Source organism: Grammomys surdaster, unplaced genomic scaffold (assembly GCF_004785775.1).
Source record: "Grammomys surdaster isolate TR1022 unplaced genomic scaffold, NIH_TR_1.0 311, whole genome shotgun sequence".
In the NCBI taxonomy this organism is placed as follows: domain Eukaryota; kingdom Metazoa; phylum Chordata; class Mammalia; order Rodentia; family Muridae; genus Grammomys; species Grammomys surdaster.
This window is the reverse complement of record NW_021604730.1, coordinates 2,465,005-2,482,198: the sequence shown is the minus strand read 5'-3', so window position 1 is coordinate 2,482,198 and position 17,194 is coordinate 2,465,005. Positions and strand designations below refer to the sequence as shown.

Below are 17,194 nucleotides of genomic sequence, written 5' to 3'. Positions count from 1 at the left end.
TGGTTGCTTTCTATTGCTGTGATAAAACACCATATCCAAGGCAAATTATAGAAGAAAGTTTGGCTTATGGAGCCATAGGGTTAGAGTCCATCATGATGGAATATCTTGATCCACAGCCACAAGGCTGAAAGAGAAGAGAAAGAGAAGAAGGGGGAGGAGGAGGACGAGGACGAGGAGGAAGTGGAGGAGGAGGAGGAAGAGGAGGAGGAGGAGGAGGAAGTGGAGGAGGAGGAGGAGGAAGAAGTGGAGGAGGAGAAGAAAGGGAAAGGGAAAGAGAAAGAGAACATGGACAATGCAGGATGGAACATTTCAGTGAACAATTAGATTGGAGAGTGCTGTAAATGCATAATTAGACCTTCCTACCCAGGTAAAAATTGGGGTGAAATCTGGCATCATTACCTGGGGCTGGAACACAGAAACAAGGTTTGGTGGGGCAGGAAATGATATGATAAGAAACTTGGCAGATCAAGGTGTCACTCCTGTGCAGAGTTCACCATGCAACAGCAGGAAGTGTGCCTGTGCTCTTAAGACTCATAGCAGTCAACTCTAAGTCATGTCATAGCAGTCATCTTGGCATGTCACATGTCAGTCTATCAGAGACTCTTCATGTTTCCTCAACAAAGTGCTCTCTCCACTACATGACAGGACATCACAGCCTGGTCTTACTTTGCTTCTCTAGTTACAAATCTCACACTTCTGCCTCCCACAACCTGAGCCAACACCTCTCTGAGAAATTTTCATTTCCATAAAATGACATCCTCTTTCACACCTCTTCTTTAGTTGGTACCTTTGCTGATAAAACCCTTGCATATACATGTACACGCATGCATGTACTAATAAGCACAGATGTACACATACACACAGTAATGCATACACACACATATATACGCATGCACATACATACATGCACTAACAAACCCTGTCCCCTGATGCTCCTGTATGTTTTCTCTCACTACATAATCTGTAGACTCGATGCAGATGTCCCTCTCCCCAGCAAAGCCTCTGGAGTCTTTCATTCTTATAATTTTGCAGGGTTTAAAAAAGTAGTCTCCCCAAGGTCCAGTTATTCATGACCCAAGAACAGAAGATGCTGGACACACAAGATAATCAAAGACAGGTAGAACAGTATCTCCAAGCTCATTTTGTTATGCCAAAGAAACTTAATGACCTGGACCTTTGTGGAAGTGTGTGTAGCAGCAGCAAACTTTGTTAAGAATATTATAAAAAGGAGAAAACTTGAAAGAAAGCCATAACAAGTTAAAAAAAAAGGGGAGCGGGTGAGTGAGAGACATTCCTAAGAGTTGGAAGGGTTTCCCAAGGGAGAAAGGAACCATGAAATTTTCTGTGTATGGGTTTTATAGTGCAATGGTGGAAACTGGACAAGGGCTAGGTAAACTCAGTTGGGATTAGTTAATTCTCTGGGCTATGTGCAGAGTCAATGTGTGTTCTCTTGGGTCAATGAAGAAGATGAACACACACTTCCCTCTCAGTTTGGGTTGTTGAATCCAACTAATGTGCATCTCTGACTTTGGCTTACTGTTGTCCTTGACTGTCCACGTCTTAGTCACACAGCCATCATTACATGCTCCACCCTTGCAGCTATCCTGGGTGCATTCGTCGTACTAAGTTCTCTTGGTTCACATATTTTCATGACTTCCTTGTGGCCTCACCATGACAGGCATCACTCTGTCACAGCCATAACTATGTAGCTGTCGTCATCCTTGGCCCCATACTACTTACCCTTAAAATGGACACTTTTTGTTAGGAGACATAATCATAATTTAGTCTGTCACAATTAGCTGCATTCAAAGCAATAGTATGGTAAAACACAGTAGTGTCTTACAGATGCCACTTGGGGGCAGTCACTAGCCCAAACCCTGTCCTGCCTCCTGTCTATTTAAGTCAGTTATCACACACATACTTTCAAGTCTTCTTCATACCCAAGCCCTTTGATTCCTTTTCTTATTGTTCAGACTTTACTGTCTTTTACTATGAGCCATTGTCCTTTGATAGTTCCGGAGAGATGCCTTCTGCCTTGGGAGAATTTTCTCCAACTAGACTCTTAAATACTCGCCCCATCCTCAAATCCTTCACTGTGTCCATTTATCTTGCTAAACTCTTGCCTGTGCAGTGATGATTCTTCTTTCATTATCATCTCCCTGGCACCTGTCGTGATGTTTCTGTAACTGTGTTACATAAATGAGTTATGGTCTTAGTAGTTCTATGATCACTACCCATGATCCTTGTCACTGTCCATGAAAGCAGTTCTTCATATCCAAGTGTGCATATGCGAATGGAAACAGTGATGGTCACCTGGGTTGATACTCCAGAAGAACTGTCTACGCGGGTTTTTTTGAGGAGGAGGTAATTTTTTGTTTTCTTAATTTTTTAAAAAAGAAATTTTATTTATTTAGGTTTTGGTTTTGGTTTCAGTTTCAGTTTTAGTTTTGAACAGGGTTTGTCTGTGTAGCCTTGACTGTCCTAGAACTCTCTCTGTAGTCCATGCTAGCCTCGAACTCACAGAGATCCGTCTGCCTCTGCCTCCTGAGTTCTGGGAAATAAGGCATGTGCTACCATTGCCTACCTTCACATTCTTTTTGCTGTTGTTGTTGTTGTTGTTTGTTTTTTGTTTGTTTAAACAAAGTCTCTTGTCAAAGAGGCTAACCTAGGTAGCCAGCAAGCCCCAGGAATCCTCCTGTCTTCGTGTCACATGTACAAGGATTCTAAATGCATGCCACTTGCTTGGTTTTATTTCCGTTTCATTCTTGTATTGTTTGTTGGTTTTATTTTTTTTCACATGTTTGGTGAGATTAGACCTAAGATTCGGCACTATAAGCCAGGCTCTTTTCTAGTGATCCATCTTCCGAAAGTTGCTTTCAAATTGGACCAGGGGGAGTACATTCAATTGATTGTCCCATCTTAGTCAATGCCAACCCAACCCCAACATGATGAGGAAAAAGGACAGTAGTTTCTGTTACTCATTTTGGCTTCCTTTTGTGTGATTGCCATCTCTGCAAAATGGTTATATTGTTATATTTCAGCATAAAACTTAATGTTAAACTCATGGGCACCCAGGTATTAGGAAAACAGTTCAGGCAGAGTGGAGAGATTCAGAAGCTGTCAAGGTTCCCAAGGGTTCAGGACCCACTGTTATTAAGGGGAGTGGGATCCTTCACTGTATGTAGCCTTTGCTTCTTTCATGTGGGGCTTAAAGCCACCCCCTGCCAATGCAAACCAAACTGCCACTAGTAGGGCAGCCCCAAAGTCTTGAATCTAAAATTATTAATTTCATTAAAATGGATAGAGTAAACAAGGCATCCATTTTAAATAGCTTGATAAAGTCTAAAATCATTAAAGTATCCTAATGTATTATAATAACATTAATTTATTCAAATACATAACTAAAGATAGATACCTCTTGGGGATCAGACAGTGATGCATAATAGTCTTCAGAATGCTCCCAGGAATAAATGCTACCTTACTGTTCTCCAGCAGCAAGTGTCAAGCCACACAATAAATGAACAGGTTGCTATAGCAGCGTACACACAGACCCTCTCTTCCACACTGGTTTGTTGAAGCTCCCTTCCTCTCCATTTTCACTGTTGGTTTCTTTGCCTGACCTAGGGGATCTCCCAAAAGCCTGGATGAGGCTGATAATGGGCATATAACTGATACTGAGTTTGGCATGTCTTGAAATCACAATGCCATGATCTTTGCCATCACTCACCTTGCTTTAAAAATAATTTCCTCTATGTTCAATATTTAATGTTTGGCTGTGGTCTGAGGGGAAGTGAATCCATTTTAAGAAACAGACTCTATCATTGAACAATGGCTTCACCTGTCATAATCTAGTGCCTGCTAGATTTGAGGTACATGTACTTAAAGAGTACACATTATCATTTAAAACCATTTTTACGTTCACAGTTGGCTACTGGGTTAGCTTCTCCCATTTCACAGATAAAAACATGAAGGTTTACCAAGATGCAATAATCTAATGCAAGCAACCAAGCATACAGTAGTCACTGTGTGCCCACAATTTAAGAGGCCAGCACTAGTCCTATTCTATGATGTGCTTAGAATACAGTGCATAACAAAGGCACTGAGAAATGTTTTCATTAGGAAATTCCACACTCACAGGCAAGATGAGCACGAATCTGAAGTACTCAAAAACATGTTGAAAGATGTGCAACTGAATCTGTGTTAGATGCGGGGACCTAGACAAGTCTGATAGAGCTCAGCAATACCACAATTCTACTAAAACTTGAACTCTTTTTTTTTGGGGGGGGGGCCCATGACTGATTTTCTGCTGTTCTTGACTATGCTGTGCAGGAGAGTTTTTTCCCCTTCATTTTTTTTAGTGGGCCGAAAGATGAAACCACAAGCAGCAACTGCTGCCAATGAGGTATGCGCTGAGGTACAGCTCCAGGAGGGAAGAAGAGCAGGTTTGCAGCTTCTCATCCCAGGCTATGTGCAGTCTGAGAGACTGACTCCAGGGGAGGACAATGGCAGCTGTGTAAAATGCTTCACTCGAGGCAGAACTAAGTCCCAGAACTAGTAATGAGCCTCTGTCCCAGAACAATATCCATAAAGCTCCCGGAAGAAAGCTTGCTGTTTCATTGACTCTCTACCCCATTAGCCTCACCCCCTGGATTGATCACAGCTTTCCTGGCTAGCCTACAGCATGTCTTTTAGCTATTTAGCTCCAATAGCTTTGTTCCATGCCCCAACTCAACTTTCCTGAAGCACTCATGCTTTCTGAGCTGTCTCCAAAACTCAAACACAACATCCAGTTTCTGCTTGAAGACATCAACGCAAACTGCCAGGAGAGTCACATTTGAATAGCAGCAGTCCTGTCAATTATTGGATGGTAGAAAATGAATTAGATTAATTTTTCTAGATGTCTGTCTTCTCATCTTTAAACTAGGACTAATAACACCTATCTCCCAGGGTTGCTGAGAACATTCATTCATGTTCACAGCAAGTGTTCATGAATGAATGCCAACTTCCCACTCTTAGGACCATACATGTATGTACAAATACTGAAGAATTTCAGTTATAAATGAATTGAGAACAATTGCCATCTTCCACATATATGTGAAGCTTTTCTGTGTACAATGAGACTAGAAATGTAGTCATGACTCTGGGCCTGTGTGTGGCATTTATTGTTGATTCTGACCTGGAAAGAAAGAGCGGGCAAAAATCCCAAACATGAAGTAAGGCAGGCCTGAGACTGAGCAAGACACAATGCCATTGCCCTAGTTATTTTTGCAATCTTAGCAATTGATGCTGACACTATGTGGTTGGGTTTTTCTCTGGTGACTTTGATACTGGGTTTCTTAGTCACCTTAGATAGCTAGAGTCCAAAAGAGATAATGAGTGTAATTTGTGATCATTTTATAGCATAGCTAAACATTCCTTGTTCCCCTTATTACCTCTGGCCTGAGATAATAGAGGACTCTGTTTTAATACAGTAGTTTCTGTTGTGGCTGTGCTCACAGGAGCCTACAACAGATGATGACATATCAAGCAGCCTACAGCCCATAAATTTATGAGTCACTGGCCAAAGACAGACTGAGAGTCAGAGTAATGGCCCTCAGTATGGACCAAACTTAACTGGTTCCAGGGGTGGAGGACACAGGATCTGCAGTAACTGAAGAATCTTACACTAAAGTTCCCCTGGTAAAAGTAAGCAAGGACACATGACCAAGTACTTCCTTATAAACACCATATGATGCAGCTTCTCTTATAAAGAACAGGAAACCTGGTCCCTGACATTTAACTCTGAATTCAGTAAAAATTCTTTTCCATTGTAGGAAAAGAAATAAATAATCTGTCAATATAAGACAATATATGAATGATTCTATCATCTATCTATCTATTTATCATTTACCTAACCATCTAATTTCTATATTTCTATAGAACCTCATGTAGCCCGAGTTAATGTCCAGCTTCCTAGGTAGTGAAGGATCACCTTGAAGCATCAGAAGGATCACCCTGTCTCTATCACTTAATTAGAAATATGTGCTATCACACCCATCTTGTTCAATGTTGGGGCTAAAACAAAATTTTGCATGCTAGAGCAGTGTTGCACCAACTTTGCTATTTCCTTACTCAAGAAACAGTCTCTTAATGAAAAATAATATTACAGAAAAACATCTTGGAATAAATCTTCAAGAGGAAATAAGTCATCAATTAAAATACTCTTAATTTTGTTTGTTTTTCACATAAAAGGCATATATGCTAAAGCATTTAGGTAGAATTCATGTTTTGATATTCAATGACTAGGGTGGGATTCATCTGTGGTCTAGGATAACTTCTTTTCCTCAACTTCAGTATTTGGAAGAACAGAATTTGTGTTTATCTTTGATCACTTGACATGAGATTCACCTTCATATTGATTTAGTAAATGTTTTCAGAATTGCATTGAATAATTGATAAAACTCTCAGGCCAAGATCTCTGTGATAAAAACCACAGAGGCACATTGTCTGTACATACACCTCAGTGTCCACACTCAGGTGGTCCTCAGTGGCCACACTCTCTCAAAGACAGCTTTGCTTCACACTTAAGGAGAAGAGCATGTCTCAAATGTTGTCATAGGGGATAACAGTTCTCAAACTTTCTACTGTAGAAGCAAGTTAGCTTCCTGAAGTCTGTAACTTCATTAATTTCAGAAAACTAGCCTCCCCTGGAGACGGTCGTGAGGGAAGACATTTCTCTTGCTCCTTGTCCTCGTCATCTCCCTGGCTGTTGGGTTAGCACTCTGACACGCAGCTGTGATAATGGTGCAGATGCTGCTGCCAGAGCACTTCAGCGGGGGCTGCACAGAATGTGAGCAACAGCATGCATGACTCAGCAACATCTGTAGCTTTGCCTCATTGAAGGGCAGGAAACTGAAAGCCGACTCATCCAGAGAGATGGCCATGACAAAAGTAAGCAATGGAGCCAGAGAGCTTCTCAATGTACTCCCTTGAGAACATCTCAGAGTTCAACCAATGGAAGATTCAAATTCGTTTCTTTTCAGTTCTGTAGCAATGAGACAGTTCTGGTTTGGGGCACATCAGAGATTCAGTAGTCCAGGAAAATGCAGAGCCCTCAGAAAATGTGTCTGTAACAGACATGAATACAATAACTTAAACCCCAGTACCAAAGTAGGTGAGGAAATGGAACTGTGATCTGTACATGTGGCATATACAATCTGATGTGTTTATAAAAAGATAAAGAGATATGGGATATGTTATATGGGTGTGTGGTGAGGTATGGGGGAAGGGGATGTCTCAGAGGGCCCATGCTTACCCCTGAGGAACCAGCCACACAATGGTATAGTATAGAACAGAGTTTATTCAGGGTATGGGGAGGAGAGTTAAGAGGGTAGTAGAGGCAGAGAGAGGCAGAGAGAGACAGAGAGAGGGAGAGAGTAGAGAAGTAGAGGTCCATGAGTGTTAATGGTAATATTTAAAACAGCAGCACCCAATCTGGCTTGCTGTTAATGGACCACCATGTTCCCAACTAGACAAGGCCTGAGGCCATGAGGTATGTTCCCTCCACTGCTCGGCTCAGGCCGCCAGCTCAGGTAGGCCAGAAGCACTGGCCCTGCACTCAGGAGACACCAGTGTGGGAGATGGCTCTGCCACACTCTCTCCGCAATGCTTGGCTGAGCACAGACCATCCCGCCATCCACACAGTTCCCAGTAGAACAGAGACTTTAATGCTTAAAGACTATCCAATAGCTCTATATATTTGGTAATGCTCAATTATCAAGATGCCCACACAGTTAGAGGTGTTACCCAATACCTAACCTAGGTATTACAACTACCTTAGACTGCTAGAGACACACGTACATCCGATGCCATCTTCCCCTCTCTCTGCTCCTCCCTCTCTTAGCTCCTCCTCTTTCTTCTCCTTCCTTTCTTCACTCCTCCCAGCTTTTCCCACATTACCGAGTTTGTTGTAAAATGCCCAGCTACACATGAACACATGGAGAAACGGGGAAAGGAATGGGGAAGGGGAGAGGGAAAGGGAGAAGCAAGAGGCAAGAGAGCAGGAGATGAAGGGTACAAGAGAGAGAGGAAAGGGCAAGCAGCCCCTTTTATAGTGGGCCAGGCCTACCTGGCTATTGCCAGGTAACTATGGGGGTAGAGTTTAGACAGAATGCTAACACAATCAGTTTAAAATAAAGTAATTAAGGGGATGTGTGCAGATGTTGCCCAGCTATCAGAGTGCTCACTAGGCCCTGGGTACAATCTCAGGCATCAAATTATGTTAATGCATTCATTGATTGGTTAAAGGTTATTAATGTGAGGCGTGAAAGTGTCCAATAAGGCACTAGGAGTTTAGCATACATTTTCATAGGTTTAAAATACTTTCATTTGATTTTTTCATTTAGAATTGGAGATCATTATTTCTGCTCAAGTTTTAAGTTTTGTTCAATGCTTATTCAACTCAGAGTTTTGTTACTATGATTAAAGTTTTCATTTTGAACAAGTCAAATTCAACCACTAAGTATAGTAAAGTAATTCCCAGAGTAATCATATCTCACTACTTCTGATTTTCATTACACATAGAATAGTTTGTCTCGATTCAGTGTAAGATACAGATAATAAGTCAGTCCCAACTCCACGGAGGCCATAGATGAGCTTCTTTGTGATCAGACATAGTTGATACTGAAACAATCATACATGAAAGAAAAATCTAGCTGGTCACTTGCCAAGCAAATTTACCCACTTGGTGGTCACTGTGTCTCATTTCCATAAATCTAATATTATTCAGGCAGAAGATAGAATCTGGTTTTATCCACATTGATACAGAATTTATATTGAGAGAGGAAATTTCTTCAATTTGGCTTCATCCCATGATTACTCTAACTCATTGGCCTATAAAATACTTGGGACACCACTATGAATGGTGTACAAGTTTAACATCAAAGAAAGTATGTGCCTGTAGTCTGGCCCTATTTAGGAAGTTCAAACAATTCAATCTGTTAAAACAAACAAACAAACAGAAAAACTTGTGTATCCAAGCTGATAGAACCATGCAAGAGTGGATTACACAGAGAAGTCAGTCCTTTAAGAAGTAATAGAAAAATGTAGACTAGATGGTATAAGGAGAAAATGGTCGGAATGACAGGAAAAGCAGGAGGTCAGAGCCAAGGGTAGATCCAGGAAGAGGCAGAAACAGGGATCTATGTGACCTGTTACTACAACATGGAGGCATGCAAGCTAGTGTTGAATGTGGCCCTCAGGTGCTGTGTCTGGAGAAAGTGTGAGGACTTCAGTATTATGAAGCAGATAATTGACATTTTTACATGTAGACGTTTACAGGAATTATAAAGTCCTAAAATGAGGCAAATGTGTGGCAGGATTCTGAATGCTGTCTGCATTGTTGTACTTCCTTCTCTAGGTTAAAGGAAGTCATCCCCTAGCCTTTGTTGTGTATGGCAACAGTTATATGGTGTTGACTTTTGACTTGAATCCTTATAACATATGGTTTCAGAGGAGTTACCTACAAAGTATCTTAGGCTTCTATCAACTAGCCTGCTTACCCAGAAGCCATCAGTCAAGCTTTTGGAGGGCTCTATAAGTCCACTTTCTTTGTTCTCTTTCCTGGCTTTCATTGATGAGAAGCCTTTGCTCTGTTGGGTTAATTTGTACACTAGAAAAAGTACATATAAAGATCACATTGTCTGGTTTGTCATGGAGGAGGGAAACCCATCAGAACAAAGGTCAGCTATAAAGCCTGTCTTCTCCATCAAATCCACCAATGCAGGAGAAGTGTTGCAAAACAGAACTAACACTATGTTGCTAAGGTGCATGTGGGTGTGTTCACACTATAGATTCCAGGTTGTCATGGCAGCTCTGCCTAAGCTGAATATGAAACGGATGTCCTATATACATGCTTATTATAGTATATTCTGTCTTCTAGGCTCTTCAATGGCCAACAAGGAATTATCATTCAGAATTTTAGCACAAGATCCATCCTTACAGTGACAAACGTGACACAGGAGCACTTCGGCAACTATACTTGTGTGGCTGCCAACAAGCTGGGCACAACCAATGCGAGCCTGCCCCTCAATCGTAAGTAAAAGAGTTGGAAAGCATACTCCAAGGGCCTCCAGACTCCTCTGCATGAGCAGAAATGAAGCCCAACCATGGAGTATGCTCAGCTTATATCTCATCCTAAGGTAGAAACAGGAAAGTTTGTTCCAAAATTATCTAGATGTTTGAGAATTCTATACTACCTGTAAACCTCTACATGTAAAGATGTCACAGAGTTTAAAAGGGGTAGGGGTTACAAAAATAGATAAAATACATCTTCTGACCAAAGATAGTTAAGTGGGGTTTTATCTGAACTGGGTTTATTTAAAAAAAATTTTCTCTTAAAGCATGGAATAGCCACAACTTGCGTTTACTCTTGACTGTTCATCATTAGACATTCATCTTGGGATTCACTAGAAATTCACATGCTGTATGCAAAATGAGATAGTGAGTAAACAAGCATTGGAAACGTATTTTATCTGCATATATAGCAGATTTACAAAAAACTGTATCTTGAAATACAGTGTAGGGATTAATTGAGATAAATGCTACATTGTCTATACATCCAAATGGAATGCAATGGGTTGTCTCTTGGGTTTAAACCCAAAACAAGCAGAGCCAAGCAGTCAGGAAGAAAAGGAGGGATTTCCTTCTGATAGAATGTGGGACTCACTTGTAGAGCGATGTCTTCCTATCTAATAAGAGATGTGTGAAGACCCTATAATTATGTATATGGCCAGGAATTTGAGGGTGTCTGTGCCTGAGCAGAACACTTTTGTGCATGTTCAGCTTGAGGTCATAGATTTTAAAGGAAAGGTTGTGGGCACATCAATGATGTTCTTAGCTCAGGGTCATAGGCTTCTGTTCCAAAGATTGAAAAGGCAGATATGAACACCTCTGGGCATGCTCCATTTTCTCCAAAAACTTTTAGCAGATAAAAGGAAGGGATACTTTGAAGACATATTAGTGTATCTGCCCTCAAGGTGTCTGCCTGTCTTCAGAGCTCACTCTAATGCATCACAGGGACTGGAAATGATTAAGCAGCAGCCCTGGGAACCAGCAGAAGAGGGAAAATCCTACATTAATGCTCTTCTCAGCAACTACGATTAGTACCTTGAGGAAACTGAGTGACTTACAGATTGTTACAACCATAAAACTCCTCTAATTTTAAAACTGAGGGTTTTTCAGAACATTCAAAGATTGCAGACTGTGCTTCCTCAATTTCACAAAGTTATCTGAATGAATCTTCTCTCAAAGTTAGTATTCTTACTGTAACCTGGCACACATTCTTATGTTACTCCTTGATAACAACTTACTCCAGGAAAATGCAGATATTGTGAAGTTCATCATAAGCAGGGGCTTTTCTATTTTGTAGAAACAAAAATCGTATGAAGATTTCCTTCTCATTTAGAACACACTTTGTTGTGTTTTATAATTTGTGAGCTTTTGAATTGGAATGATTAAAAAACTTCTAATATACAATCAAATCCATAAGTTTATGTCAATGCTTTCATTGGTTTAGTTCAATATTTCCTAATATTTCTTAGCACTAATTTTGAAATGAAAACAATCACGGCCATGCAGTGGCCTTCTGTAAAATTCTTGCTAAGTTTTATTTCTCATGAGGATGCTTTCTATGGTGACTAGTAACAAGAGCCACTGAAGAGATTAGGAGCAGGTTGAATTCTAATTTAACGTAAATATTGACAGTTCTATAGAATATTATCAATATTTTAGATGGCTTAAATATCCAAAAATCTGAAAGAATAAATTAATTTAAAAGGCAAAGAAAAATTGAGGGTTAATAACATTAACATGTTATTAACTTGCAAGCAAAATTTCTAAATCTTAATTTATTTTCTAAAATGAAATAATATTTTTTTACAATTTAGGATCATATGTTATGCCTATCTATCATCTATCTATTTATCATCTATCATTTGCCTATCATCTGTCTACCATCTATCATCTGCCTATCATCTATCTATCTATCTATCATCTATCTATCTATCTATCATCTATCTATCTATCTATCTATCTATCTATCTATCATCTATCTATCCATCATTAATTTATCATCTCTCACTAACTCTTAACTGTTACCGCAGTTTTAATGGTTGGCTAACAATGACAGACTTTGTCTATAACTATGGCCCTGGATGTTTGATGGTTTGTCTGTATATGTAGGATTCTTCCCTGCAATGACTGAAGCTCTTCTGCACTAAAGTATTTCTATTCTGTACTATAATCATTGTTTGTGTTTTATCTTTTATTTCACTTTTGTGGTACTAGAGGTCAAATTCATGATTCATGCATACTAGGCAAACATTGTAATCTTGAGACAACATCTCCAACCACTGTAGTTATTTTTATACATTTTGTATTTTTCTGTGGAGTTTCAAAACTGCCTCAGTGTCTCACCAATCCCTTTAGCTGTCATGTCACCAAATGCAATGCCTACTATTTAATAGATAAATAGTGAATTTTTAATGAATAAAGAAAGTAAGCCCTGAATGAGTTAATGAATGGACTGATAAGTCAATGAAGGATGAGCTATTTTGTAGCTGTGGGCCTCCCTTATTAGCCTTGGAGATGCCAAGCAATGTCCCAGGCATTAGAAATGATATTTACTATTATTTTATTCTGGGCCAGATTTTATCCTAATTTCTTACAGGAATTTGACTATTTAATCCTCAACAACAACAACAGGGTTCTCCAATCTCCTCTTTGCAGATAAGAAAGCTCAGAAAGAGTGTGTCCGGTGGCAAAGGTCATCAGATGAAGCCAGTGGTGAAGTTGAAGCTTGAGTCCTTGCTGCTGGCTCTTGTGCTTAAGTTCTGAGCCACTCCACTTCTCTACCTAAATTTAAGATCACAAAACCACCCACAGAGTGAAAGATGGTCACTTGAAATATAGTTTAAAAATCATTTCTATTTTATAACTGCCCTCTTTATAAGTTTGTCCTTAGTCTTTAGGATGAATCCTGGGGCCATTTCAGCCTACTATTGGTTTACACGCTCTCTTTTTCCAGATCACCAAAGAAATAAAAGGCAATCTTTAAGTTTAAGGAAAGCCATAAATGAAACTATGTAAAAAGGAAGCCAGTGCATTTGGGTATGATTATGTGTGAGGGAAAAGGATGGAAGCAGAGAATATGTATGAGGGAGGGGAAGGAAGGAGAAAGTGTGTGTGTGTGTGTGTGTGTGTGTGTGTGTGTGTGGTATGTGTGTGTGTTGCATCATAAGAGAAAAACAGATCTTACTTAAATCTACATTTTACTACATTTCAGCTATGTTGCTTTATGTAAGTTACATGTGTTTCATTCAAATGCTCAGTTACTTCATCTGTAAATTGAGGGCAATCATAAATTCCCCTGCAGGAATTTAGATGATGCCTTCAATGCACCTGTTCCTTTGTCTGGAGGTACTCAGTAAATGTAGTCATTGTTACTGTAACATCACATATACCAGCTCTTTGTTCAATGCATCTGAAGGAGCACTACATCTATACTGGGGATAAATGACTTAATCTGATGACTGTCTATCTACTGCTTACCTGAGAGCTTCTTTGGTAAACAATCTACTTGTGAGAAAGGTGGAGTAAAACATGCTTGAGATAATCTCTAAATCTAATGCACAAGTTTGTTTCATGCTTCTCTTAATGCACTGACCAGGATTAGTGGATGTTAATTCCACATTAAATGCCCTGCCCTCAGCATAAGAGTTCAGACATCGGGGATCTGTAAAGTGTAAAGATGGAACAAAGATCCAGTTCTATGTGGCCCTCATATAGCTGGTTCAGTAGTGGTGTTCATTTGTCAAATATGGGTGCTAATGGTCTGCAATATTCAAAGCCATAGGCTTCATGTTGGAAAGAGCAGGATAAGTAGATCAATAATCTCCTTAAAGGAGTTCAGACAATGGAAAGAGGAGAACAAGGAGCATAAGACACTCTAGAGCCAAATAGTCAACTATGCTGCTCTGGGGACAGAGAAGGGGCTCTAGATATAGTCTCAAGTGCCTGGAAGGGACAATCCAAGAAGAGAAATTGAAATTAATATTTGAATATTAAACAACCAATATGTAGCTCAAAACATCACATGGGTCATCATTTTCTCATTCTCTGAGGAAGAATTTTTAAAAATTCACCCAACAATAATCATGAGCATAGAGTAAATGACTAAAATGACAGCATCCCAGAGCCAGGGCCCAGACAGGAGTCTGTGTTCCCAGAGCTATACTAGGGCCAGATAGAAGTCTCTGCTCCCAGAATGAGGGCCATAATTGAGTCATTCTTCAGTAATGGACGATGATTGCTGAAGAGAGAGACCTGTGATGGCTCATGTGATGGCATGTAAAAATGAACAACATGCTTGTCCTTTTCTAGGGCTACAGTAAAGGAAAAAGTGAAACTGTAAAGAAAGGCTGGACAAACTGACAAGTATCAGGACAGACTTAATATATGTTCTGACTTTAGGCCTGGAATCATTGAATGATTTTTAACAAAGAAATTGTATGAACAGATCTGGATTCTGAAAGACTTTGTTAGACTGTGTGGGTTCTAAACCCCCACACAAACTTTAAATAACATAGGCAAATAAAAATGATGCAAATCCAGTAGCTGAGGTGAGAACTGAGAGACAAGGAGGAGGTGTAAGGCGGTGGGCAAATCTGCAGAGAATAGGAAGGCGTAGGAAGCAGGATTCAGCTGACTTCTCATGGCTACTCTGAGTGACATTAACCAGAATCAGAGCATGGGCAAAGACCCAGTACTTTTAGCACCTGGAGAAAAAAAAGCACAGGAGTTCATTTTCATGCATTTTTAGTTTCAGACGATGTCCAGTAGGCAGTTGAATATAGAGTTCAGGAAGGAGATGATCCTGAAGTTTCAGGACAGAATGCAGATTCAGTGATGAGAACATGTCAGATTTCTCATAAATATAGGAATAGTGAAGTACATGAAGGATACATATCCAAGCACCATCTTCATGAAGGGCAAACAGCAGGGAGAAGCATCAGACAGAGGAGAATGGTAGGAATCCAGGGGCTGTCAAGTCCTTGTCACCCCAGACCAGAGAAAAAGCTGGTGATGAGCCACTGTTGTTATAAATCTGTGGTGGTTGGTGATTTCTTTAGAGCAGTTTCTGTAGAAATCTTTGAGATGTCCATTCTATACATTGAGGCTAAATAGAGATAGGGCTGAGCTATGGGCAAAAACCCCACTTTCTAGAGGTTAGGTTATGTAAGAGAGTATCAGAGCCTCGTGCTGGATGCTTCCAAGGTGTGTGGTCTGCTTAGACTACTTTTCTGACTAATAGGCTATTGGCTGTGTGCATGTCAGTCACTCCCTGACCTGCACAGTCTCATGAGTTTCCTAGCCAGGCCTCAGTGCTGTGACCCTGCCCCCATCCACTTGAGCCTTGCTTATTCCAACTATTTCAGTTCTGAAAGAAACATTTTCTCTTAAGGCATTAGGTTGCAATTGTAAAAGGAACTATAATTTAAAGCAGAGATTTTAGTAATTCTTGACACTAAAACTGTTTTAAATTGCTGAAAATAGAGTTCTCTGTCAAGTGAGAGAAAAATCAGACGGAATAGAGAAAAATACAAGGGAAGCAGAGAGAGGGAGATAGAGAGAGAGACAGAGAGGGAGGGAGGGAAAGAAAGAGAGAGACAGAGAGAGACAGAGAGAGTTTCAGCCTTGTATAGCTCAGTGCTTAGGAAAGGCATTATTTAATAAAATTCATAAGGGATAATCATGTGACAAATATCTGTAATATATTTCCTTGTTAAGTACAAACTGTGGAACCCAAAATTGCATAAGTTAGTGTTTTCACCTGTGATATGTGCAACACAAGACTTACTCTGTGCATGTTCCTTAAAGGAAGGAAACTCAGTGATCTCACCCTGCCATCTATGGGTCCTGATACTCAAGTGCTCACCGTGGTGTGAGAAAGAATTCTGTCTTCATCAATGCAAGAGCTTTGCTCCTCATTTTCACCAAAAATCATAAGCTGACTTCAGTGTGTATATAAAACGTTCAACATCTGTAGAGAAGTTGAGGAAAGAATTGTTTGGAACAGAGGCAAATGTGCTCATAATACACACAGCTTTATGCAAGTACAACTTTCTCCAGAGGCTCAGTGTGTGCACATGAGTAGGACAAGTCCAGCCTGAATAGTAACAGGGAAGCTGTTTAAAGCCAGAGAATAGATAGGGACACTGCTATGGTATGTGGATACCCACCCTCCCTGTAAATGTGTTCCCAAGTATGTATGGAACCTTTGCTGAAGAATAAACCCTGGCAATGTTGTGGGGCCTTCTTGCCTGTGTGGCTACATCTGTTCAAGGACACATAGTGTTCTCTTCAGAAACATGATACATTAAAACTTCAAAGGACTCAACAAAACTTGTGCCTGCCTTGACTTCTCTGCTAGAGACCATAATGAATTTCCAATATTAGATGCTTTTATAAACATTACTTCTTTACTGTCCTGAAAACTCTCAGACATTGTTTTCTAACAGCATATGGTATTTGATGGAAAATGTCTTCACCTGAAATAAAATCAGTTCTGCAAAGGTAAAAGGAGACAGGGTGTGGCAGCTATGTCTAGACTGGAGGTGCTGGTTTCTGCTTTTTATGGCTGGTTTGCCAAATTCGAATCATGCTTTACTGGAAAGTAATACTTCAGCTCTCTACTTGCTTAAAATGTCTCCAAATACCAGTAAGCTGCAATGGGCTCTCATCACTCTTTCTTGGTATAGGCAGCAGATCCCGTGTGGAAGGCAATGATGATACCACAGGTTTAAATGTTTTATATTCTAGGTCAAAACTGATCTTTGCTTCTTTGGCTGAAAGGTATGGTCATCAGTTTAGCCATGGAGAGTCCTAAGGACACACAGTGATGTGTGAGCCCAAGGGATTTATCCTTATAGCTTTGAGATGTTAATAGGAAGGCTTGCCTATGTGCTCTTAAAACAAATGCTAACAAGAATTAGGTTGGGGCTTGGACAGAGACTCTGACAGAGCAACATGGTCCTATGCAAAGGCATACTGTCTGGATCAATTCAGACAAGATCAACACACAGCAAATGCAAATAAGTTTGTGGGAACTGAGAAAGAAAGAAAGAAAGAAAGAAAGAAAGAAAGAAAGAAAGAAAGA

At 40.1% G+C, this 17,194-nt stretch overlaps 1 protein-coding gene across 2 annotated transcripts in view; it reads left to right on the top strand.

Annotated features, from left to right (window-relative positions):
- Negr1 (neuronal growth regulator 1) overlaps positions 1 to 17,194 on the top strand; it is a 710,239-nt gene that overhangs the window by 549,744 nt on the left and 143,301 nt on the right. For both annotated transcript variants that reach the window (XM_028777584.1, XM_028777586.1), the window contains exon 6: positions 9,920 to 10,071. In XM_028777584.1, the coding sequence (XP_028633417.1) occupies positions 9,920 to 10,071 (152 nt within the window). The remainder of the gene's footprint in view (positions 1 to 9,919; positions 10,072 to 17,194) is intronic.